General features: G+C 41.9%; 1 protein-coding gene and 1 pseudogene across 2 annotated transcripts in view; one reads left to right on the top strand and one right to left on the bottom strand.

Moving 5' to 3' along the window:
• Nucleotides 1–859: 859 nt before the first annotated feature.
• LOC120047995 lies at nt 860–3,721 on the top strand (annotated as a pseudogene).
• Nucleotides 3,722–4,043: 322 nt separating this feature from the next.
• LOC120047874 (ras GTPase-activating protein 1-like) overlaps nt 4,044–26,444 on the bottom strand; it is a 47,553-nt gene continuing 25,152 nt past the window's right edge. The window contains exons 3-29 of one of the 2 annotated variants that reach the window (XM_038993484.1): nt 25,022–25,157; nt 23,191–23,261; nt 21,633–21,750; nt 21,315–21,346; nt 20,701–20,753; nt 20,314–20,464; nt 19,935–20,013; nt 19,686–19,809; nt 18,390–18,546; nt 17,976–18,063; nt 17,799–17,879; nt 17,299–17,456; nt 17,025–17,101; nt 16,705–16,877; nt 15,862–16,021; nt 15,498–15,640; nt 14,657–14,772; nt 14,333–14,437; nt 13,867–13,950; nt 13,611–13,678; nt 13,412–13,500; nt 13,037–13,114; nt 12,777–12,911; nt 9,023–9,102; nt 7,278–7,317; nt 4,206–4,287; nt 4,044–4,064 (exon numbers count right to left, since the gene is read on the bottom strand). In XM_038993484.1, coding sequence (XP_038849412.1) covers nt 4,063–4,064; nt 4,206–4,287; nt 7,278–7,317; nt 9,023–9,102; nt 12,777–12,911; nt 13,037–13,114; nt 13,412–13,500; nt 13,611–13,678; nt 13,867–13,950; nt 14,333–14,437; nt 14,657–14,772; nt 15,498–15,640; nt 15,862–16,021; nt 16,705–16,877; nt 17,025–17,101; nt 17,299–17,456; nt 17,799–17,879; nt 17,976–18,063; nt 18,390–18,546; nt 19,686–19,809; nt 19,935–20,013; nt 20,314–20,464; nt 20,701–20,753; nt 21,315–21,346; nt 21,633–21,750; nt 23,191–23,261; nt 25,022–25,157 — 2,680 coding nt within the window. In that variant the 3' untranslated portion in view covers nt 4,044–4,062. Of the gene's footprint in view, nt 4,065–4,205; nt 4,288–7,277; nt 7,318–8,177; nt 9,103–12,776; nt 12,912–13,036; nt 13,115–13,411; nt 13,501–13,610; nt 13,679–13,866; nt 13,951–14,332; nt 14,438–14,656; nt 14,773–15,497; nt 15,641–15,861; nt 16,022–16,704; nt 16,878–17,024; nt 17,102–17,298; nt 17,457–17,798; nt 17,880–17,975; nt 18,064–18,389; nt 18,547–19,685; nt 19,810–19,934; nt 20,014–20,313; nt 20,465–20,700; nt 20,754–21,314; nt 21,347–21,632; nt 21,751–23,190; nt 23,262–25,021; nt 25,158–26,444 lie in introns of those variants that run through there. The other variant, XM_038993567.1, reaches the window with a different exon arrangement.

The following is a 26,444-nucleotide window of genomic DNA, read 5'->3' as shown; positions in this document are numbered from 1 at the left end:
TTTGTCAATATAACATTTTTATTCATTGATTTACTGGCCACCATTACTGTGGTTACATGTTCAGTATATGTATTGACCAGCAAACCCACTGCAGCCTACCTCACCAGCTCACTCTCCATCCCTGCTTTGGACAATTAATAGCATGACTTTCGTACTTTGCCCTTTTCCTTTATGGTTGATATTAACGACGAAAGGAGATATTATCTGTCTCTCTCCTATTGTGTACCGCTGTTAAATACTGTGGGGCAAAAAACTGGGAAAATAAGTACTTAGAACTACCAATTATTATAGATAAATATTAAAGAAAAGGGTAAACACAACACTGGACTGAACCCCCTAATTGTCAAACTAATATTAATGTACAACAATATAGAATATACATGACGAGAGGTTATATCCACTGCACGCTTTTTAGGTGTGTAATTGACATGATCAAGGAGCTATTGATATTTAAAATGATGAAAAATGTATGTTACACCGCGTGATTTTACAGTACACAAAAAAGAGTGTGCAATATAGAAGGGTAGTCAGTGGACATTCTGAACCTTGATTGAATTCATTGGGTCACATGACCAAGGAGCTATTGACATTTTAAAACTTGAACAATTAATGTAAAAACGTGTGAGATGAAAATGGACAAACTAAATGGTGTGCAATGTTTAGGCCCACTCAGTGGACATTCGGAACCTTGTTTGAAGTCAGTAGGTCACATGATGAAGGAGCTATTGAAATATTACATTTGGAAAAATTCATGTAAAATCTTGTGAGATGAAAATGGACAAACTAAATGGTGTGCAATGTTTAGGCCCACTCAGTGGACATGCTGAACCTTGTTTGAAGTCAGTAGGTCACATGACCAAAGAGCTATTGAAATTTGAATGTAAAAAAAGTTTGTACTTGTTTATGCTCCCTAACTAATTCAACGAGGAATACAAAATGCTGCTCACATTTCCACATGTTTATTAGCTTTGGAAAGCGAATTAATGTCCAAATCGCGAAAATAAGACCTATGCAATGTTGTGCGCTATTTTTCCAACATCATGACACTTATTTGGAGTCTGTGGCTCAAGTGGTTTGAAAGCGCGAATATCCAATTTGAAAACTGTTTTTACCTCGGTGAATTAAGATTATTTTAGTGCTACGATGCTTTTGGGAGACCCAGCCCAGTTTGCTTCTTTGAACGATCTAATAACGTTTTCAATTTAACAGGCAACGTACTGTCCCATGCTATTGTAGGTGGCTAAAGAATTTGCTAGCTTGCTAGGTAACTTACCTTGAACATGTCATGTTTGGTGTCAGTATCTGCGATTCAATGACATCCTGACAACCTACATGTTCTGTTATGTGCAGAGCTTTACCACGTTTCACAATAGCTCACAGAGAAAGTTCTGGACATTCGACAAAGAAGAAAGTATGAAACTGAGATATGAACCCAACCGGGAAATATTGCAACAAAATGCTCACCAGTGGGAAGGTAAAATTATTTGTAGCATATTACATTACATGTGATAATGAGTCACAGTGTTTCGTTTTTTTTGCACTACAACTTTATGATTATATTTGCCACCTCCCAACGTTGTCGTCTCTCATCCTTTCCTTTATCCCTTCCTTAAAAAAGCATGGGGTTAGTGACTCCTTGTTCCTGGAGGCTCATGAGGAGGACGTCCTCTTCAGGCACTATGAGAAGAGACTGCTTGACTTCTGTAATGCTTTCAAGCCTGTGATGCCCAAGTCTGTTGTATGTATTTTGTAAAGGTACACCTAATCACTCATGGAAATATACTGCATGTGAACCGAGAGAATCTGTAGGGACTGAATGGGATTCATAGGATAAGGCAGCAGTAGTTCCGGTGTTTGTGTTTTTCGTCACTGGTTATTTGGACAAATCAAGATTTCGCAGTTGTTGGCATCTTTTGAATTTTTAAAAATGTATGGACCCAGAACTTATTTGAGCAGCTGACCAATTATGTGAGACTTTAGTTCTCAGTTAATCGACATTAGGGTACACCGTAAATCCGACCTAACCGGTTTTATGTAAGAGATTAACATTGCAATCATCAACAGGGTACAGCCATCATGTATTTCTGGAGATTTTACCTGAACAACTCACTAATGGAATACCACCCCAGAACAATCATGTGAGTAGTCAAGGGCTTGATTTTGACTAGTACTCCTATATTCTTATATTAAGAAATACAGTATATAGGCTCCTCTGATTACTCCTATTCAGGTAAATACAGATACACTTGATTTCTGAACTAACAGTACATACCCTCAATGTCTCTCTCCTCATGCTCTCTTCACAACTTTTCCTTCCTCTGCTCTATTGTTTTGCTAACTTCCCACTCTTTTCATCCCACCTCTTCCCTGGCTTACCTCTTTCTTTTCTCTCTTTCAGGCTGACCTGTGCCTACCTGTCCTGTAAGGTGGATGACTTTAACGTGTCCAGCACCCAGTTTGTGGGGGATCTTGTGCAAGAGTGCGGCCGGACAGGAGAGGGCTCTGGAGCAGATCTTGGAGTATGTGCTCCTTCTCATTCAGCAGCTCAACTTCCACCTGGTGGAACACACCCTTTACAGACTGATGGAGTGCCTGCTCATAGACCTCAAGGTGGATGGATGGAAATGGAGATACTTGCCAGGTCATTGAAGCTCAGTAGAGATACAGCAGATGAAGATAACCTAATGAAGTGTGCAGCTGAGATTTAAAGACCGATTTTGCAGACTTGTAGGTGTGTTATGAATAGAAAACCAAGCGGGTTAGGCTTCAGATAACAGCACTGTATTGGTGACCTTTACCTTAGACAAGATACCCTCTTCTGGAGAACCCAGAGTCTCTGAGGAAGAGTGCTGATGACTTCCTGACTCGTGCCACCCTGATGGACACTGGCCTGCTGTTTCCCCCGTCTGAGATCGCCACGACGGCCATCCTGAACAGTGCGTCGCAGGCCGGCCTCAGCATGGAGAGGTAGGCCAGCACCAGGGCTCTGTTCTAGACAAGAGCATGGCCCCGTTTCAGGGGATAAGGGCTGAAATGGAATGAGGCCCTAACCAACATGGCCTTCGAGAACTGCAAGTGGCAACTAACATACTTTCATAGTGTATTGTAAAGCAGGGTAGTATTCTCTCACGTTTTCATTCAATGCAGTAATCTATTAAGTTTCAAACTAGTTTTGTTTTCCATTTTGTTATAGCTATCTGACAGAATGTATGGGACTGAAGGAGGACAAAGAAACTCTTATTAAAGATGTGCGACGCGATGATTCCAAATCCAACCACAAGGTGGAAAGCTTGATCAAAGTTGTGACTGCAAATCCAAATTATACAAATGCTATTCATGGTGTTGTTTTACGGACAATCATTTTATTTTTACACAGGGATAAAAACTCATGAAAAAGCATGAATTTCTGAAACGAGGTGAACGCTCACAAAATGAACCTTTATTATTTTAATTGTTTCTTTTTACCTTAGTTTGGTAAATATTTTCTTAACTCTTCTTGAACTGCACTGTTGGTTAAGGGCTTGTAAGTAAGCATTTCATGGTAAGGTCTACACTTGTATTCGGCGCATGTGACAAATAACGTTTGATTTGATTTGGAGAGGGCCCATGCTGACTTTGGCACAAACTCCAACATGTATGTTCGTAAACACTGAGTATACAAAACATGCGCTTTCCATGACAGACTGACCAGGTGAATCCAGGTGAAAGCTAGGATCTCTTATTGATGTCACCTGTTAAATCCACTTCAGTCAGTGTCGATAAAGTGGAGGAGACAGGTTAAATAAAGATGTTAAAGACTTGAGACATGGATTGTGTGTGTGTCATTCAGAGGGTGAATTGGCAAGACAAAAGATTTAAGTGCCTTTGAACGGAGGTATAGTAGTAGGTGCCAGTCATACCGGTTTACACACTCAACAGTTTCTTGTGTGTATCAAGAATGGTCCACCAACCAACCAAAGGACATCCAGCCAACTGTGGGAAGCATTGTAGCCAACATGGGCCAGCATCCCTGTGGAACGCTTTCGACACCTTGTAGAGTCCATGACCTGACGATTGAGGCTGTTCTGAGGGCAAAAGGGGGTGCAACTCATTATTAGGAAGGTGTTCCTCATGTTTGGTATACTCAGTGTATTGAATTAATGAATTAATCTGTCGGTTACAAACACATGCAATTGTTGCATTGCGCAAAAAGAGTGTATACTTACATGGCTGCACTACCACACAACTGGGGAGGTAGAAATGATCAGCTGACTTGAGTAACATGTTCATTTTGTGTGATAGGAATGGCTGTCAGGTAAGGAGAAGATATTCTGTTAAAGACCACTTCAGAATAAATAGTCTTGCACAAATGAAGCAATACCTTTTGCCAAACATACTAACAGTTTTATTTAGCCAGGTCAAACAAGTGTATCTAAGATGCAAAAGATTCACAGTTCTGTCTATCAGGTAGAAAAATCTAAAATGAACACATCCGCTATATGAAATGAAGAGGAAGCAGAACAGTTACATTTGTACATTTTGAAGAGAGAGGAGTTGTCACCCATATCGATAGTCTAGTCTATGAACACTTGGGTCAGGTCTGTGTAATCTTCAGTGCATCTAAACTGAGAAACTACAGATTATCGGCTCCAAGTCTCTGACTTTGAGCTGTTCGGAAAAGCAGACGATGGTTGTACAAAATCAACCAGTTCTCATCCAAATGACAGGGTGGTGAATCTGGGCTTGGCCTGCACAGAAGTTCTCTGTATGATCTTGGTTAGTGTATCGCCAAGGAAGGTGGGTTAGTGAGGGTTACATTGAAGTTGCAATTATATGAAAGCTTCTGTTGATGAGCTCAGGCTTAAAAGGGAAGATTTGCCAGTTCCTTTAGTTTCTCAGGCCCAGACATCAGGTTAGTTTCCATAGGGTTACATATTCACAGGTTACAAATAGGTCCTACAAACTGTTAAGCTATGATACAAATATGAACCTATAGTACATCTCCATTTAGCAGTCATACACAAACACTGGTTTTGTCACATAAGCCTACGTGTATCCTATCAACAGGTAAAGCAGCTCATAAAATATATAGCTAGTAGCTTCAGTGATGTGTATTTGTACATATATATATATATATATACACACACACACACATACAGTACCAGTCAAAAGTTTGGACACACCTACTCATTCCAGGATTTTTCTTTATTTTTTACTGTTTTCTACAATGTAGAATAATAGTGAAGACATTAAAACTATGAAATAACACAATTGGAATCATGTAAGCAAAAAAGTGTTCAACAAATCAAAATATATTTGTTATTCTTCCAAGTAGCCACCCTTTGCCTTGATGATAGCTTTGCACACTCTTGGCATTCTCTCAACCAGCTTCATGAGTTAGTCACCTGGCATGCATTTCAATTAACAGTTGTGCCTTGTAAAAAGTTAATTTAAGGAATTTCTTTCCTTCTTAATGCGTTTGAGCCAATCAGTTGTGTTGTGACAAGGTAGAGGTGGTATACAGAAGATGGTCTTTTACCAAATAGGGCTAAATCCAAATTATGGCAAGAACATCTCAAATAAGCAAAGAGAAACGACAGTCCTTCATTTCTTTAACACATGAAGGTCAGTCAATCCGGAAAATGTCAAGAACTTTGAAAGTTTCATCAACTGCAGTCGCAAAAACCATCAAGCGCTATAATGAAATTGGCCGCCACAGGAAAGGAAGACCCAGAGTTACCTCTGCTACAGAGGATAAGTTCATTAGAGTTAACTGCACCTCAGATTGCAGCCCAAATAAATGCTTCACAGAGTTCAAGTAACAGAAACACATCTCAACATGAACTGTGCAGGAGAGACTGCGTGAATCAGGCCTTCATGGTCAAATTGCTGAATAGAAACCACTACTAAAGGACACCAATAAGAAGAGACTTGCTTGGGCCAAGAAACATGAGCAATGGACATTAGATGGGGGAAATCTGTCCTTTGGTCGGATGAGTCCAAATTTGAGATTTTTGGTTCCAACCGCCGTGTCTTTGTGAGACGCAGAGTAGGTGAACGGATGATCTCCGCATGTGTGGTTCCCACCGTGAAGCATCGAGGAAGTGGTGTGGGGGTGCTTTGCTGGTGACGCTGTCAGTGATTTATTTAGAATTCAAGGCACAATTAACCAGCATGGCTACCACAGCATTCTGCAGCGATACGCCATCCCATCTGGTTTGCACTTAGTGGGACTATAATTTGTTTTTCAACAGAACAATGACCCAACACACCTCCAGGCTGTGTAAGGGCTATTTGACCAAGGAGTGATGGAGTGCTGCATCTGATGACCTTGCCTCCAATTGAGATGGTTTGGGATGAGTTGGACCGCAGAGTGAAGGAAAAGGAGCCAACAAGTGCTCAGCATATGTGGGAACTCCTTCAAGATTGTTGGAAAAGCATTCCAGTTGTAGTTGGTTGAGAGAATGCCAAAGGTGTGCAAAGCAGTCAAGGCAAAGGGTGGCTACTTTGAAAATATTTGTTTAACACTTTTTTGGTTACTACACAATTCCATTTGTTAGTTCATAGTTTAGATGTCTTCACTATTCTACAATGTAGAAAATAGTAAAAACAAAGAAAACCCTTGAATGAGTAGGTGTCCAAACTTTTGACTGGTACTGTGTGCGTGCGCGCGCATATGCGGCCATTGTGGAGATAGGAAGAGGTTGGGTTGTAAAATCAAGTGAAGTAGTGGTGTGTAGAAAGGGAGTTAAGGCTTTCTTGGATCGGTGCTACATTAGATTTCCCTGAAGGTCGTTGTTATCGCTACGGTGCTTTGGCTAGCCTCTGACCCAAGGTCCTCCGGGAAGGTTCCACTGTTGACAAGGAGGCTAAATGTGTAGGGACCTCAAGGGTTCAAGTCAGCCCAAATTCAGGACAAAGGCCAAGCCAGTCAACATACAGGAGATGGTCCAGTTTATAGTTCTCTGTAAGCTATATAACTCTGCCATGTAGGCAAACAGTCTTCAAAGTGTCCTCTTGTCTGATTTGGCCCTCAAGCTTGAATATAGTTCAGGTTAGCATTAAGTAAGGAGTTACTCATTATTTCACCAGTGTCTGTTCAAGGGCTTTGGGACTGGCAAGAGATTCCCAGATCCAGTCAGTCACTTTCCCATTGCAGGACTCAGTCGGCCATAATGGATCATAATGTCCAGAAAGCTACATGCTCAATACAAAACCACCTAGCTTTTCGGTCCAGCGCTCCATGCCAGTACATGGTTGACTGACTGACCTCGTCCCATTGGTAAAAATCACATTACCTGGATGGTGGCAGCCAATGCCATGATGGTGCACTCAGTCCTGCAAGACAAAGTGCACACTGTTGAGGACTGTACATCAGTTACATCTTAATGCCATTTATTGACCATGCCACCATAACCCCTTCCACATCCATCCTGCTATGAACTCTGGACAGTCACTTCTCACACAGTGTTTACCATGGAGCTGTCATGACACAGATGTACACTAGACAACAGGGGGGGGGGGGGGGTGTGCATGACTTGAAGGGATGATCATGAGGTGCAAACAAGGAAAACAGAGGTTCTTAAAAACAAATGTGGTGTACTAAAACATCTTCCAGCAGACCGATCTCCATGATTTACCTTGCTGCAGTCCAGTCAGTTAAAGCCTACACAGGTCAACAATACTACATATACCACCCGATTGTGCACTATGAGAAAAAGTACAAATATATATATTTTCAATCTCTTTTACAGGAAAAGAAAGAGGATACGAGGATGATCATGTAGTGAAAGAGCCCCAGATGACAGAAGAGGTGAGTCAAAACCACATCCAACACATTTTTGCTACCAGTGCCTCATGATTTTCAGGTCATTAAATAGCTCTGTCTGTTTTATAGGAGTGGACTGATCAAAATCTGGATGACCGATGACAAACATTGTATTATTATTTTTTTCAAGTTGGGTGTCAACTTTGAAATGCAAATTAGTTTTTAAATTGCTCTTATGTAGTAAAAATGTGTATATTCCATGGGCATAACATCACTAGGCTCTGAGCACAGTGAACTTGCCAACATTCATTTGCCATACTTCAATACACATTTTTGAAAAGTTATGATACAAGGCTGCTCTTAAATCTCAAACCTGGGTTTCTAGGCCATAACAATCACTAATTACCTGGGGAAGAATGACTCCATTATCTACTTTACAAAACAACTTTAATAAGTGCATGCATGTCTGATACAATCGGTACTATTCAAAGATTTACTGCTGTAAACATTTAACTTTATTTTTTATTTATTCTGCATCTGTCTGGCATTGAGAAGTTAAGGAAGAGTGAACCAAACAATCAAAATGTGATACAATTGGAAGGAGAAAAAAAAACAAGTTTCTCAACTATATATACTCATGATTCCAGCAAGATTTTTTTTTTTTAATAGATAAAATAAACATACTTTCTGCAAGAATCTCCAGACAAAAATACAGAGAAAGGACCCCAAAATACTGGAGACAAATAGAAACGCTACTTTCAGCACTTTGGACATTGTCACAACCATAACAGTAAAAAGCATTACAGGGTTGACTGTAGCTTCTTCATGTCATTTGACTTTCCTCATATTGAGCAGGGAGATAGATATACTTTGGCAACCTGTGCTGTGTGGAAAAACATGTCTTGGGCATGCGAAGCTTTACTTTGAAATCAAATCTTTGACCCTCTTGATGAAGGGGAATGATACGCATACATGTACCCAAGTCACAGAATCATGAACACTGTTTTCAGAAGAAGAAAAAAAACATTTCCTGCGCATACAGCAGTCTGGTGCAAGTTTAGTTTTTTTGTTTAGGTACTGCGTTGGTTCAGTTTTCTGCTGCTTTCATTGCATAGCTCTCCTGGCATGGGCAATGTGGTGGGTGGGACTGTCGGAGGAGATGGGAGATGGAGGGGTGCCATGGTAATGATTGGAGCATGCTGAGTCAGGTCCCCTGTGCGTCTCTGTGCAGGGAGACAAAGGGAGAGAGCAAGAGAGAGAGGAGTGCTGTACTACCTGTTGCTGTTGGACATGGCATAGTGATCTTGTTTCTGCTGAAGGAGCTCAGTGATGGCCAGCAGCTTTTTCAGCACGTGCTACAAAGAGAGAAAACAAGCGAGACAGAGCCATGGTTTACAATCATGACGACATGGCATGTTTCTGGTACTGATTGTCATATTAAAAGGGGAAATCAGCATTTGTAACAATAAAGTGTATACCCTGCCCCTGTTTTGCTAAAAAGCAGAGGGATAGAGTGGAGAAATGTAACCACTAAAATTCATAGACATAGCTACGGATGCAAGGACTGACCATCCATGATAACATGGTTAAAACTATAATGTTGAGTTGAGGCTATATAGTGTTTGTTTACACACATTGGAGTGAAACAAGCTTAAATGTTTTGGGTTCTGATGGGGTATGACAGTTGAACTAAGCTCATGAGGAATGTGTAAGTTACAACGATGTCGCTCTTGCCGAGGGTGATCCACCTCTACGCAGACGACACCATTCTGTATACATCTGGCCCTTCTTTGGACACTTAACAAATCTCCAAACGAGCTTCAATGGCCTCCAACTGCTCTTAAATGCAAGTAAAACTAAATGCATGCTCTTCAACCGATCGCTGCCTGCACCCGCCCGCACGACTAGCATCACTACTCTGGACTAGAGGTCGACCGATTAATCGGAATGGGCGATTAAAATCGGGGCCGATTTCAAGTTTTCATAACAATCGGAAATCGGTATTTTTGGGCGCCGATTTGCCGATGTATATATATATATATTTTTTTACACCTTTATTTAATCTTTATTTAACTAGGCAAGTCAGTTAAGAACACATTCTTATTTTCAATGACGGCCTAGGAACGTTCTGCCTCCTTTAGGGGCAGAACGACAGATTTTTAACCTTGTCAGCTCAGGGGATCCAATCTTGCATTGATTACAATGCACTCCACGAGGAGCCTGCCTGTTAGCGAATGCAGTAAGCTAAGGTAAGTTGCTAGCTAGCATTAAACTTATCTTATAAAAAACAATCAATCAATGACTGTCATTGCTCCAATGTGTACTTAACCATAAACATCAATGCCTTTCTTAAAATCAATACACAAGTATATATTTTTAAACCTGCATATTTAGCTAAAAGAAATCCAGGTTAGCAGGCAATATTAACCAGGTGAAATTGTGTCATTTCTCTTGCGTTCATTGCACGCAGAGTCAGGGTATATGCAACAGTTTGGGCCGCCTGGCTCTTTGCAAACTAATTTGCCAGAACTTTACGTAATTATGACAACATTGAAGGTTGTGCAATGTAACAGGAATATTTAGACTCATGGATGCCACCCGTTAGATAAAATACGGAACGGAATAAACGTTTTGTTTTCGAGGTGATAGTTTCCGGATTAGTCAAAGGTATATGGTTTAGAGAGAAATAGTCGACGCGTTATAATTCCTGTAATAACTTGCGTCTTCCATAGAGAATGTCTTGATCTACTTCAAATAAGGTCTGTGTTTCGTGCAGGCTTAAACCGCCTCGACGTTTTGATACCCGTGTAAATCTCACTAGGATAAGGTAACGTTTGTCAACATATTTTCATTAATCCACTCTATATATTTTTTAATCTTCGCTTATATTTAGCCAATATTGATCAGAGTTACCTTGTCCTATGGATATCTACACGGTGATGTAAGCCTACACGAAACACAGACCTTATTTTAAGTGAATTTAAAAATATCCTATGGAATAAATGAAGGAACCGCTTTTCAGATTTTGCTAGGTGTCATGGGAATTATGACTCGCACTTTGGTTGTCAATTCTTACCATGCCCATTATTAAAATAGGATTTCCTGCATATAGAAATTAAAGTTTTTGTTTTCAACATTCATCACAGGTAACTTAAACTCTATTTTTATTCAAACAGTTGCAAGTATTTGTCTCCTAAGCAGACTCTTCAGTATCATTGTCACTTCAGAGCTGTGTGTGTATTTATGTATTATATTAAGTTAAAATAAAAGTGTTCATTGTTCATTCAGTATTGTTGCAATTGTCATTATTACAAAAATGTGTGTGTGTATGATATATATATTTAAAAAAAAATTTTTTTTTTTTTTAATAAATCGGCCGATTAATCGGTATCGGCTTTTTTTGTCCTCCAATAATCGGTATCGAAAAATCATAGTCGGTCGACCTCTACTCTGGACGGTTCTGACTTAGAATATGTGGACAACTACAAATACCTAGGTGTCTGGCTAGACTGTAAACTCTCCTTCCAGACGCATATTAAGCATCTCCAGGTTGCAGTTGTAAATGAGAACTTGTTCTCAACTGGCCTACCTGGTTAAATAAAGGTGAGAATTTTTTTTAAAGAATCTATTTAATTCAGAAATCCCAAAATGGGTGAAACAGATTGTCCCTTTAACATAGTCAAAAAGCTGGTTAAATGCACTATATGATCAAAAGTATGTGGACACCTGTCGAACATCTCATTCCAAAATCATGGGCATTAATATGGAGTTGGCCCCCACTTTGCTGCTATTACAGCCTGTACTCTTCAGGGAAGGCTTTCCACTAGATGTTGTGACTTGATTCCATTCAGCCACAAGAGCATTAGTGAGGTTGGGTAGTGATGTTGGGCGATTAGGCCCGTCTCAGTTGGCATTACAATTCATCCCAAAGGTGTTCGATGGGATTGAGGTCAGGGCTCTGTGCAGGCGAGTCTAGTTCTTCCACACCCTTCTCAACAAACCATCGTGGTTTGTTGAGATGGGTCTGTTAGATGCATAGAATAGTCTAGAATGTCATTGTATGCTGTTGTGTTAAGATTTCCCTTCACTGGAACTAAGGGGCCTAGCCCGAACCATGAAAAACAGCCCCAGACCACCTCCACCAAATTTTACAGTTGGCACTACGCATACCGGGCAGGTAGAGTGCTCCTGGCATTTGCCAAATCCAGATTAGTCCGTTGGACTGCCAGATGGTTAAGTGTGATTCATCATGCCAGAGAACACATTTCCACTGCTCCAGAGTCCAATGGCAGCAAACTTTACCCCACTCCAGCTTGGCATTGCGCATGGTGATCTTAGGCTTGTGTGCAGCTGCTTGGCCATGGAAACCCATTTCACGAAGCTCCCGACGAACAGTTCTTGTGCTGACGTTGCTTCCAAAGGCAGTTTGGAACTCGGTAGTGAGTGTTGCAACCGAGAACAGACAATTCTTATGCGCTACACACTTCAGCACTCTGCAGTCCAGTTCTGTGGGCATGTGTGGCCTACCACTTCGCAGCTGAAAAGTTGTTGCTCCTAAACGTCTCCACTTGACAACAGCAGCACTTACACTTGTTGGAAAGGCGGCATTCTATGGCGGTGCCACGTTGAAAGTCACTGAGCTTGTAAGTAAGGCCATTCTACCGCCAATGTCTATGGAGATTGCAAGGCTGTGTGCTATACACCTGTCAGCAACGGGTGTGGTTGAAATAGCCAAATCCACCCATTTCAAGGGGTGTCCACATACTTTTGTATATATAGTGTACATATATAGTGTACATATCTACCTCTATCACTCCAATATCCCTGCACATTGTAAATATGGTATTGGAACGGACCCTGTATATAGCTTCTTCCTTTCTCGTGTTCTTATTTCGATTTCTCGTGTTTTTATTCTACCCTGCTATTTTTAGTGCTACATTGATAATGATTACTGCATTGTTGGGTTTTCAGCTTGCAAGAAAGGCATTTCACTGTACTAGTGCATGTGACATTAAAACTTAACACACACCTGCTGTGCTCCCCTCTCGTTGCTCAGGGTGCGGAGGTCGTCTGAGTGTGAGACACAGATCTCATGCAGGGCAGCAAGGTCACGGGACAGGTCTGTCCTAAAGTGCTCTGTAGCTTCAGGGAGGTCAGGGACATTCTAGAAAGGACACAAATGCACACACATTAATGTCGTCCCTAGACATTGGGAGAGAATTGCTATGACGTCTACAAGTACCTAAGAGTTCCAATGATGTCTAAAGGAAATGAAAACAGGTAACCTACACCCAACTCATCCAGAAACATGATCATCCTATGTTTGTTGTTTTTGATGAAGGGGTTCACTCCCTCCATGTAGGGCTCCTGGATTGAAAAGAGGAACACTCCATTACTTTCTGACATACAGATGGTAGAGTTATGAATGGGCGAGTCTGTTTTGCATGGCCCCATGTCCTGGGTAGGTGGAGATTTCACTTGAGCCCAATGGAATGGTCTGAAATATACAAACTCCAGCCCCCACGCCATGCAAAATAAACTCTCCCAATATAATAACTACTGTTCCCTGAACCAGGTACAACACAAAGCTGTGAAGGATTACACTTTGGTTTGCCTGTGCTTAGATGACACAGGGATAGAAGCGTAGGAGCTTTGAGGTCTTACCTTAGCACCAAACTCCACCAGGTTAGCCAGGTTCTGGACAGACTTGGCAACCAGAGTGAGGGTACGTCCCGCTGTTGCAGAGGGAGGGTCTACACAAAAAAAACAATTGAACACACACAGATATTAAGTAATGTATGGACATCATACTGTTCATTCCAAGCTAAGCAATAATCAATTTCTGAAATACATCGAAGCTCACCAGTGATGATGTTGAACATTCTTGGGTTGAGGATAGCAGGACAGATCAGTCTCAGGAACACAAAGCCACTGGAATAGCCAAACAAGAAATCAGTACTTCAAATCAAAATTGTATTCATCACATGTAGAACTTACAGTTAAATGTTCCCAATAGAGCTCCCCCTTGACCAAGGGCTTCACCATTCCAATTGTATGCAATGCCTATACATGAGGCTTGCAGATAGCAAAGTAGATTTATGGTGTCTATAGTTAGTTACCTGACCACCCGGGTTCTCATAGTGGTGTTGGGCCATTTCTGCTGCACTGACTTCTGTAGACACCCATAGATATATCGTAGAGTTCTGGAAGGGTCAATGAGAGAGAAAGTGTGAGTACTGGAATATGACTTAAATATACACGTCAAACTACCCTATGGATCTACTTTCATGTGTTCAGTTAATTTGTTGGTTTGCCCGATGACATAATAAATTGATTGTACAACAGAAGAACGTCATGATATAAGGTTCAAACTATGGAAATGGTTTCTTACTGGCAGTGTATATTTTACTGGCAGAAAATTAATGGCGGTGGGTGGTAGTACTCTAACCCAATGTTACTTTTCCCTAACCTCAAACTATACCCAACCTTATTCTGACCCTCATTCCAAAACCTAACATAAGTGATTTCGACCCCTATGCCTAAACTTAAGTTTGTGTTCTGCTGGTCGAATATACACTTCCTTACTTATTAGGGTTGGGCCGATGAACGATGTCATCGGGTGTCGACAATGATTGACAGCCATCGTCGATGGGGACGTCATCGTCGATGACAGACGAAAGCCTATTTACACTTGACAAAGCAGAACAGTACAGACAGTGAAATGTTTTAATTATAGTCAAATGATCAACTGGGATTGATTCGTCTTTTTGTTAGTCCAAATAAACGAGTCACAATCGACGATATGACTAAAGTTCGTATATCACCCAACCCTAATATCACATGTGGATGGTTCCCGTGTTAGTATATGCACTGTGGAGTGGTGTGTGTGGACGTGGTGTGTGTGCTTACGGGGGCAGGATCTCAGCAGCCATGAAGATCTTCTCCACCAGTTCAGACAGGATGAGGAGGAGGTGGGCCAGGTTCAGATGCACATCCTCGTTCTTCTCCAGTTTGGAGGGGTTCAGCTGGAGGGAGGGAAAAAGATGTTTCATCATAGAAACATTATGAACACCTGCTCTTTCTATGACAGACTGACCAGGTGAAAGATATGATCCCTTACTGACGTCACTTGTTAAATCCACTTCAAAATCAGTGTAGATGAAGGGGAGGAGACCGGTTAAAAAATGATTTTCAAGCCTTGAGACATGGATTGTGTATGTGTGCCATTCAAAGGGTTTGAGACTGTTCTGAAGCAAAAGGGGGTGCAACTCAATATTAGGAAAGTGTTACATGAGACCTCTTCTTTCACTAGAGTAGGATTTGATGTTGAAAGCAACTGTACAAGAACAATGTTCAATGTCACAGTGTGTGTAATGCCCTCTGTCTCAGAAGAAGAGAGATTCAGAGTTCTGCGGGATCACAACAGAGACTGGGGAATAACAAGCAGGAACCAAAGTTGAATCTGTGTCATGAGTTACTGTTTTGTCTTCTGCGTAGCCAAATTACTAATATGATGTTACAAATACCAAGTGCTCCATTCCACTCAGGAGATAACATGAATAAATAAATGGGTTGGAGCCCACACACACTTCTCAGCTGGAAGAGTTGTGACTAACGTAACTTCACAGATGTTGCCAAAACTATTTTACAAGCCAAAACAGATACAGTAGGTAGAGCTTGGGCTAAAAGAAAACAAGGCTACCTCTAAGTATGAAAAGCCTTTCTGCATAAATAGAAAGTGTGCGTTTACCTCGCAGGACTGCTTGCTCTCCATGATTTTGAGGATTGTATCTTTGAGGGCGTGGTGGACGAAGGGTGTGGCCGTGGCCTTCATGTACTGCTCCATCAGCGTGCTGGCCAGAGTGGTCGCTCGGAACAGGGTTGTCGCCTCGTCTGGGAAACGTCAGAGAGAGGGGACTCCGTCAGCCAACGGTGTGTGTGTGTGTCTCTCTCAGTGTGATTTCAACATGAAAGCTAACACAATCTGCCTCCAAGCATCTACAAATAGAGATACTTCAGGATGATAAAGACCCAGCCAAAGCAAAATGCTATGTCACTAAAATAGCATGATGTCGCTAGAACAATAGAATATCTGTAAATATTCATCTCAATACCCTCCATGTTGATCTCTCGGTCGTTGAGTGTCCTGAGTAAGGGGGCCTCTGTCTTCTCGTGTCTGAAGATGCGCAGCAGAATGCTGGCCAGCAGGGTGCGGTCTTGCCCACACACATGGGCCAGAGCATAGATCACATGGAACTCCTTCAGCAGGATCAGCTGAGGGACACGGACAGACGGACCGAAGGACAGACTGGGGTCAGCGACGCAATGTAAAAACAAGTGGGCGATCATTTTCCACTTATCTTTTTCCAGTACACGTACTCTGCACATCACAATACACTATGTAACCAACTGCTGATCCTTGTTTTGGATGTCTCACTGAGTATGTGTATTAAATCAAATTTTAGTGTTCACATACACATATTTAGCAGATGTTATTTCAGGTGTAGTGAAATGCTGGTGTTTCTAGCTCCAACAGTGCAGTAGTATCTAAGAATTCACAACAATACACACAAATCTATGAGTAAAAGAATGGAATTAAGAAATATATAAATATTAGCTCGAGCAATATTGGAGTGGCATTGACTAAAATAAAGTAGAATAGAATACAGTACATATGAGATGAGTAAAGCAGTATGTAAACATTATTATAGGGACTAGTGTTCCGTTGTTAAAGTGGCCAGTGATTCCAAGTCTATGTAGATAAGGCAGCAGCCTCTAAGGTGCAGGGTTGTGTAACCAGGTAACTGCTAATCCTTGTTTTGGATGTTCACCGAGTGTGTGCTGGTCATTATACCTTTGTTGGAGCTGGAAACAAGCCTTTTGCTAAACTTTGATTTGACTGTTAATCCTACATTGATGAAATCATTCATTATCTTCATTAGTAGGGTATGTCTGACCTCTTTGAAATCACTGTACTCCTCCTCAGGCATGATCTTCTCCATGGAGTAGCGGGCTCGGACCCTCAGAGAGCCCGGCTCGATGCCCTTCAGAGGCACGTGGGAGCTCAGAGGGAACCACTCGTCTATCATCTGGCCCTTCTGTAGGCGGCTCAGCTGGCAACGCATGAACACTGAGGCAGAGGGAGAGAGAGATGGAGATTGAGTGGAACACAGGGTCACTAACACACTGCCGCAAGTCATTTCTCATATCTATATGGAATGGGATTATAAAAAGGAGAGGGTTTGAGATGGCTAGTCCAAGTAGAACGGCGACTCACAGATGTCACTTTCTTTGCTCTTCTTTGTCTTGTTGCTCAGGCTGATTTCAAACCTGTTGATTTCACTCGACAAGTCACTGAGGGGAATACAAAAAATGTCTGTCAATGTAAGGAACCCAAACATGACAGCTAACCATTGTATCAATGCAATATTATGGACATATTACTAAGTGCAGTGAGGAGTGATGGTATAAGTTATAGTATATGGAAGCCAAATACAAAATGTCCATTTCATACTAAATTGCCATTGAATGGAGTTGTAATTGGGACTGACTCAAAGATGAACTCCTCTGTGAAGACGGGGTTCTGGCCCTCTCGGGGGTGGGTCTTGGCCACCTGCACATTGTTCAGGTAGATGTTGCAGTAGGGGTTGGTGAAGTGCTTCACAGGCAGCTTGTGGGCCTCCTCCACATACAGGACTAGGCTGCTCACCTGATGGGACACACACACACCAGGACGACAGGAGTAAGGTGCATGGAACACCACAGTAGTGGGTTTGAATCTCGCATTAGGTCACATACAAGCCACTTTGGATAATGGCATAATATCAAATGAACATATTGGTAAACAATCTTTCTTTTAAACGAGATGAGTGATGCATAGGGTTTGTTCTTTGGGAAGTTGAGGCCCAACTTGCATTTCAAGATTCAATACTGTATTGCCATATCAAACAAATTTGTTATGAATTTGATTTACCATGCATACATGTGGCAAATGCATTTTCTGAAATGCACAATGCAAACAGCATTTGACTGGAATTGCCAGTGTTTGTACCTGTCGGAGCCTCTTGTTGGGAGTGGGCTGGGTGGGTTTCCTAAGGTTACTGCAGAACGTGTGCAGACATTTCATCCAGTCCTACAGAGAGGAAAGAACACTGTTAGACTAAAGAAAAGGTGTGATTGGGACAGAACATCCAGACAGACATACAAACAAAGAGGGATCGGTACAAACCTGTGCCTGTTCAGGAGTCTCGCCAGCAAAGTAGAATATGTACTGTTCCTCGCTAAAGTGCTGGACCACAACTTGGAAACAGTTTGGTCTGCAAACAGGAACAGCCAGGTATTACTGAACACGTACGTGCCCAATCGAATGTATCCAATTGATCAAACTCAGAATTTATCAAATTCAGACTGCGGAGAACTAAGTACAAAACTCAGCACAACAACAAAAATAAAAAATAAATGACATTTTGCTCTTATCCAGAGTGAATTACAATTAATGCAGTCATCTTAAGATCACTAGCTGAGACAACCACATAATATCAGTTGTAGTAAGTACATTTTCTCTCCATAAAGTAGCTATTATGTTATTTTGCAATGATTAATTCTTGTCGATGTCCACTCAGATCAACGTGGAGTGTCTCACCTGCCAAACAGACTGTCGTGCACACCGTACACGGAGCACACACTCAGGTCAATCAGACCTTTGGGTTTGGTGGCTCTCTTCTCACTCTCAAAGTAGATGAGCTGGGCGTCGTTCCCCTCCAGGATGAAGTAGAGGTTCTTCCACCGCTTACCTTTGCCTGGAGATGGTGAGAGGGTTAGGGAGGATAGGAGAAGACGTCAGGTCAATTTCCAAATTCTCTCATCTGCCTGCACTTCTTCACTCCCTCAAGTTTATGGGGGAGTTTACACCATATTTAACACACTAGTCCTTCACGGTTGGGATGGTGTTCTTTGGCTTGCAAGCCTCCCCCTTTTTCCTCCAAACATAACAATTGTCATTATGGCCAAACAGTTCTATTTTTGTTTCATCAGACCAGAGGATATTTCTCCAAAAAGTACGATCTTTGTCCCCATGTGCAGTTGCAAACCGTAGTCTGGCTTTTTATGGCGATTTTGGAGCAGTGGCTTCTTCCTTGCTGAGCGGCCTTTCAGGTTATGTCGATACAGGACTCGTTTTACTGTGGATATAGATACATTTGTACCCGTTTCCTCCAGCATCTTCACAAGGTCCTTTGCTGTTGTTCTGGGATTGATTTGCACTTTTCGCACCAAAGTACGTTCATCTCTAGGAGACAGAAGGCGTCTCCTTCTTGAGCGGTATGACGGCTGCGGTCCCATGGTGTTTATACTTACAAATAATAGTACGCACAGATGAACGTGGTCATCTTCAGGCGTTTGGAAATTGCCCCCAAGGATGAACCAGACTTGGAGGTCTTGGCTGATTTCTTTAAATTTTCCCATGATGTCAAGCAAAGAGGCACTGAGTTTGAAGGTAGGCCTTGAAATACATCCACAGGTACACCTCCAATTGACTCAAATGATGTCAATTAGCCTATCAGAAGCTTCTAAAGCCATGACATCATTTTCTGGAATTTTCCAAGCTGTTTAAAGGCACAGCATCCTGACTGGTTGCATCACTGCCTGGTACGGCAATTGCTCGGCCTCCATCCGCAAGGCACTACAGAGGGTAGTGCGTACGGCCCAGTACATCACTGGGGCTAAGCTGCCTGTCACCCAGGACCTCTACACCTCTCTACTAAAATAATCTGTCTGTAAACAATTGTTGGAAAAATTACTTGTGTGTCATGCACAAAGTAGATGTCCTAACCGACTTGCCAAAACTATAGTTAGTTAATAAGAAATTTGTGGAGTGGTTGAAAACTTAGTTTTAATGACTGCAACCTAAGTGTATGTAAACTTCAGACTTCAACTGTACCTTTGTTGAATAGGAGGTAGCCTTTCTTGACAATGTTTTTGTAGAATGCATCTTTCGTTTTCCGTCTGATAGTGTTATAGATCTCCTTGCCATCCACCAAGTCTGAGAGCACTTGTTCCTGGTGCTGAAATACAAACATGTATGTCAATAAAACACCACAATTAAATGAAATACATGTAAATCTATAGCCTTCTCAAAGTGATATGACAGGGGTCGCACAACTATGGAGGTGTCTGAACTCCGGCTTACCTGCACCGAAACAGCATCTTTCAGGTTGTAGCCCTCCACGATCTGCTCCTTCTTATAATGGTCCATAATGTCATCAACACTGTCAGAGAGCGCGAGAGAGAGGGCGAGAGTGAGAGAGAGCGAGAGAGAGCGAGAGAAGAGACTGAGCACAGCAGTTATTTCTACTGACCAGCAGTGACCATCATAACGCTTCAGACTTAATAGTATTTAGTACTTTCTGTATAAGCTATATTTCTATGTGGGACTGTAAACCTGGATATCACAACATCTTTATACGTAAGGCCACAGGGTTTTCCTAACCAGTTATTTTCTGATTCTATTGAATGCCTGCCTCATAGTTACTGCACTGGAAGACAGTATGAGCCCCCATCACACATACCTGTTGTAGTACCTCCCCCCCATCATGTACTGATTGTTGGGGGTGGGGCATATCTTAAACCTTTGGATGTTTTCATTAGTGCGAAAAAACAGTGAGTAATCCCCGGGTGTGTTGTCTGACGGCCGGACCAGGAAGCTGCACACTTGACCAACTAAATGAGAGAGAGATAGAAATTCACTGATATTGTTGGCATTAACATGTTTAGTATTGATGTTTTACTACCAATACATTATTGGAACATATATTTCGGCAACAGAACATTTTGTTGATAAGAAGACCACATAGAAATGGGAACGTAACCCCCACTGTGCAGAGAGAGTATACCCGTGGTACCCGTCATCAGAAGGTTATAGTGAGGATCATGTAATATGTGAAGTATAGTGGTACCTGTCATCAGAAGGTTATAGGCCTCCTGTTTGCTGATCTTGCCGTGATACCAGCTAAAGACAGGATGGACCATTGGAGAGAGTAGAGGGAAAGAAAACCGACAGATCAATATGTCCTGGGTTAAAAAGGGGCAGTGAGGGGTTTAGAAGGGTCAGGTCAGTCTGGGATGATGAATCACAACTTGATAGATCCTGTTGGACTTGGTCAATTGTGACATCACGTCTTTGGGAGGCTGGCAAACAAAATAAACACACCTAGATATACAGCCATATTGTGTTTGTATCAGAGTCACTAACTACGTCAGAGACTCGCTGAGCCGCATGGATGCAAACATCGACTATGTCAACGTCACTAACGACGTATGCTGTATACACCACACTCCCCTTCCCTGCACAACAGGAAGACATATGTTGGATAGAAGATATTGTAACCATGGTTTGCGTGCACAGAGGCAGCCAGAAGGTAGGGACATAATGAACTTCAAATAATAGCCATTTTAACAAGTGAAGCTCTCCTATTAAGTTGATGTTCTGTGTGTGTGTGTGGGGGGGGGGGGGGGGGGGGGGGTTGGATAGTATGGCCACCTAGGAGAATAAAAATAAATCCAAACTTACACTTTGCCCTCATGTGGGTCCTCCTCCCGTCCCTGAAAACAAGAACAATGTCAGTTCAACCAAATCAGTGGAGCAGTAATGACAAATTTAAAAGACAGAAAATACTTATAAAATGGCTACCATTTTTTTCTACCAAATGGCTGGGTTAAAAAAAAGAAAAGTTTTAAAAAAGTTGAGAAGGTGTTTTCAACTGGCAAACCACAACAGTTTCCCATTTACTTTAGTAGTGCACAACATGGTGCACCGTTTGGGGCACAATGAATGGTGTCTGGTTAGGGCTGATCTTAAGCCTGTGCAGAGCACTGATCTTTAACTCACCACCTCCTCCACTAGGTCCTCTACGATGAGGCCCTGCTCCTTCGTCCTCACGTTGGTCACCCACATCCAGCCGTCATCCAGTTCATTGTGAACGATAAACATGTCCCCTTTCAGGAAGCTGACGGACAGGAGGAACAGGTCAATGTTTTGCTACAGATGTACTTATACTTGCGTCTCCTTTTACACAAAAAATAACACTGTTCTCCACAATAATGATTGTCTATTTAGTTAAGAGATCTAAAGGCCGTGGGGGTTCCTTGAGGCTTTACAGCTAATCGCCGACTGAACTAGTATGTGGACACCCCTTCAAATTAGTGTATTCGGCTATTTCAGCCACACCTGTCAGGTGTATAAAAATCGAGCACACAGCCATGCAATCTCCATAGACAAACATTGGCTGTAGAACGACTGAAGAACTCAGTGACTTTCAACGTGGCACTGTCATTAGATCCCACCTTTCCAACAAGTCAGTTGTCAAATTTCTGCCCTGCTAGAGCTTCCCCGGTCAACTGTAGGTGCTGTTATTGTGAAATGGAAACATCTAGGCGCAACAACGGCTTAGCCGTGAAGTGGTAGGCCACAAAAGCTCACAGAGCGAGTGCTGAAGCCTCTGCAAGCAACGTTAGCACAAGAACTGTTCGTTGGGAGCTTCATGAAATGGGTTCCCATGGCCGAGCAGCTGAACACAAGCCTAATATCACCATGCGCAATGCCAGTGCACACACCCTGTCGGCTGGAGTGGTGTAAAGCTTGCCGCCATTGGAGCAGTGGAAACACGTTCTCTGGAGTGATGAATCACGCTCCACCATCTGGTAGACAGACAAATCTGGGTTTGGCGCATGCCAGGAGAACTACCTGCCCAAATGCATAGTGCCAACTATAAAGTTTGGTAGAGGAGAGATAATGGTCTGGGGCTATTTTTCATGGGTCAGGCTAGGTCTCTTTGTTCCAGTGAAGGGAAATCTTAAAGCAACAGCATACAATGACATTCTAGACGTTTCTGTGCTTCCAACTTTGTGGCAACAGTTTAGGGAAGGCTCTTTCCTGTTTTAGCATGACAATGCACAAAGTAAGGTCCACACAGAAGTGGTTTGTCAAGATTGGTGGAAAAACTTGACTGGCCTGCACAGAGCCCTGACCTCAACCCCATCAAACACCTTAGGGATGAATTGGAATGCTGACTGCGAGCCAGGCTTAATCGCCCAATATCAGTGCTGAATGGAAGCAAGTACCTGCAGCAATGTTTGGGTGTAGTAGCACCGATTCACCACAAGGTGTCTCCTGTAAGCTACACACCATTGTAAAGAAAAATTGCATGGTTCTATCCAGTCAGCTAAGACTGAGCTAGCAGTGTCTCTGTGTTAAGGCTTGGATTCAGAAAGACGTTTCTCAGATCTGACAAAGAATAGACAGATTCACCTGTTAATGTGCTGGGTCTTGCTAAATGACAGGGAAAGGTCTGTTTTTATATTATTCGGATTATGTGCTTGTCAGTCCTCTCCTTCAACAAGGCAAACATGCACTCACATTCCATAAAATGTGTCTTTGTAGGTTTTACCTGATCTCATCGGTCTCTGGCACTTTGGTGTATGGAAGAATGGCTCTCACTCTCCTCCTGTCCTCTACAGGCTACACACATAGGCAGACAGACAGAAGCACACTATTAAAAAACAACTGCACTATTAACCAATGCTTCCACTAAAATCTTCAAACCCTCCCCTCAGCAATCCAAATGAAAGTATTTGACTAGACACCCTCCAGGACACCTCTCATTAGTATTTTCCTGGCTTCTCTCTTGAGAGTAGTTATGAAATATGGCCTGGGGTGTAGGGGAAGTTGGGACAAATCCCAGATACAGTGTCTTCAGAAAGTATTCATACCACTTGCCTTGTTCCACATTTTGTTGTGTTACAGCCTGAATACATTTTTTATTAAAATATATTTTTTTCTCTCTCACTATGACTATGTGGATTTCTGCCCACTTGTCACGAACATGCACACTGTCTAATCTGGCCATATTTTAAAATGTTGTATTTTCCTTCTGCATTTAGCCATTTCTTTCTAGAAGCATTATACTGAACTACTATATTATTCTATAGCTCCTTTGTTAGCAGTAAGCTACTGTTTATATTTCATGCCCAGTTTGGTAGGAAAATGTTTGTATGGAAAGATTTGTATAAATTGATTCCACACATAAATGTGGTTATTTTCCTGTCTCTAGCCTACCAGAGTAAAATGTTATTTGCATTTATTTTTTTAGTATTAGTTCAGTGCTTTGTTGCAAACAGGATGAATATTTTGGAATACTTTTTATTCTGTACAGGCTTCCTTCTTTCACTGTCAATTAGGTTAGTATTGACAGTGGAGTAACTACAATATTGTTGATCCATCCTCAGTTCTCCTATCACCATTGGCCTCATGGTGAAATCCCTGAGCGGTTTCATAACTCTCCGGCAACTGAGTTAGGAAGGACGCTTGTATCTTTGTAGTGACTGGGTGTATTGATAGCTCATCCGAAGTGTAATTAATAACTTCACCATGCTCAAAGGGATATTCAATGTCTGCTTTTTAAATGTTTACCAAATCTTTACCTTTATTTAACTAGGCTAGTGAGTTAAGAACAAATTCTTATTTACAATGACGGCCTACCAAAAGGCCTCCTGCGGGGACAGGGGCTGGGATTTTAAAAAAATAAGACAAAAACACATCACGACGAGAGACAACACTACATAAAGAGAGACCTAAGACAACAACATAGCATGGAAGCAACACATGACAACCCAGCATGGTAGCAACACAACATGGTAGCAACACAAAACATGGTACAAACATAATTGGTTACAGACAACAGCACAAAGGGCAAGAAGTTAGAGAAAACAATACACCACGTGAAGTAGCCACAACTGTTCGGTTAACAATAGGCCCTTTTTTGCGAGGCATTGGAAAACCTCCCTGGTCTTTGGGGTTGAATCTGTGTTTGAAATTCCTTGCTCGACCTTACAGATAATTGCATGTGTGGGGTAGAGAGATGAGGTAGTCAAAAATAAAATGTTAAACACTATTGCACACAGAACGAGTCAACTTATTTAAGTTATGCACATTTTTACTCCTGAACTTATTTAGGCTTGCCATAACAAAGAGGTTGAAAACTGATTGACCCAAGACACTTACGTAAATATTTCTAAAAACATAATTCTACTTTGACATTATTGGGTGTTGTGTAGGCCAGTGACCAAAAGAAACTACATTTAATACATTTTAAATCCGGCCTATAACAACTAAATGTTAAGTCACGGGGTGTGAACACTTTGAAGGCACTGTAATTGAGTATGTAGGGGGGGAAAAAAGTCTAACCTCCGTTTCTACTCTTGAGCGTAATGGAATCTTACCTCTGGGGGAGCCACGGGTGATAGCAGCTTTTCACCTTTCAGCAGGCAAGACACATAGCTGTAATAACCAATCAGGTCCGACAGGGACGAGAACCGGCGCCCGCCAATGTAATAGTCTCCACACATGGCGATTATCCTGTAAACATGCACAGATACAGAGCACAATATCAAATTGATTCGCTAAGCAAAATGTGCAGAAAAAATTAAGTATGAAAACAAAGGCCTAAATTAAATTGACAGTTTGAACAATTCAAATGAGCAGAAATAACTAGGCTACACTTTCCACAAATTATACTCAAACCATCAAAAAGTACAAGAGCAGAACAGCACAGTGCTAAAATTAGGCCCAGTTGCCCTGGGATCTATGAAACAAAAAGGAGAACAGATGCATTAAACTATCATGACTCAACTGATTATAGTCTGGTGTGAAATTACTCCAGTAATGATGACAATGGCATGATTAAAGTCTTGGCGAGCCAGCTAACAGTGGGGAGCCCAGAATAATCCTTCAGTCGCAGCCCATCTGTTGAGCAAATCTCTGTCTGACTAATGTACAGTAGATTAGACACCATTCAAGGACATCTTCACAAGGTTAGGCTATTGTTTAACGTTGCCTTCCTAATACCATTCCACAAGGGTTTCCAGCATCAATGCTATCATGTCTCTAAAGAAATGATGTGAATGAGATGTCATCATTTCCCCATACGTTAATCAATCGTCTATTGAAATGCTTGGTGTTGATCTGATCCAGGCGGGGTTGATGTCATGAATGCAGGCCGGGCCTTATCGACAGATATATCGAACTCACTGGAATGAATACAGTTGAATGTACAGTGCACACACCCTGAAGGTATTAATAAATAATATGCCATTTAGCAAACGCTTTTATCAAAAGCGACTTGCATACATTTTACGTATGAGTCGTCCCGGGAATTTAACCCACTACCCTGGCGTTACAAGTGCTATGCTCTACCAACTGAGCTACAAAAGGACCCTACAGTATTGTGGACACAGAGCCTAGATAGGGCAGACATAACTGCCATTTGTGGATGGCTGCATGCATGTTCTGACTAACATCTACTCACAGCCTCAGAAAGCCATCCAAAGCACTGGAGAAACCCAGAAAACTTCACACACCAGGAGTGCTGTGAAAAGGTCATTACTTCTCCACATTTCAGTAGATGCGAGTGGGTAGTGTCGTCAGGGGCTAATGTCTGATGGAGACCCAATACCAAGATGAGGGGATGGATATTTATTTTATTTTTTGTACAGTTTTATTTAACTAGGCAAGTCTGTTAAGAACAAATTCTTATTTACAATGATAGCCTACCGGGGAACAGCGGGTTAACTACCTTGTTCAGGGGCAGAACAGATTTTTACCTTGTCAGCTCGAGAACTCAATCCAGCATCCTTTCGGTTACAG

This window comes from Salvelinus namaycush, chromosome 1, assembly GCF_016432855.1.
Source record: "Salvelinus namaycush isolate Seneca chromosome 1, SaNama_1.0, whole genome shotgun sequence".
Classification (NCBI taxonomy): Eukaryota; Metazoa; Chordata; class Actinopteri; order Salmoniformes; family Salmonidae; genus Salvelinus; species Salvelinus namaycush.
This window is presented reverse-complemented; position numbering and strand designations above follow the sequence as displayed.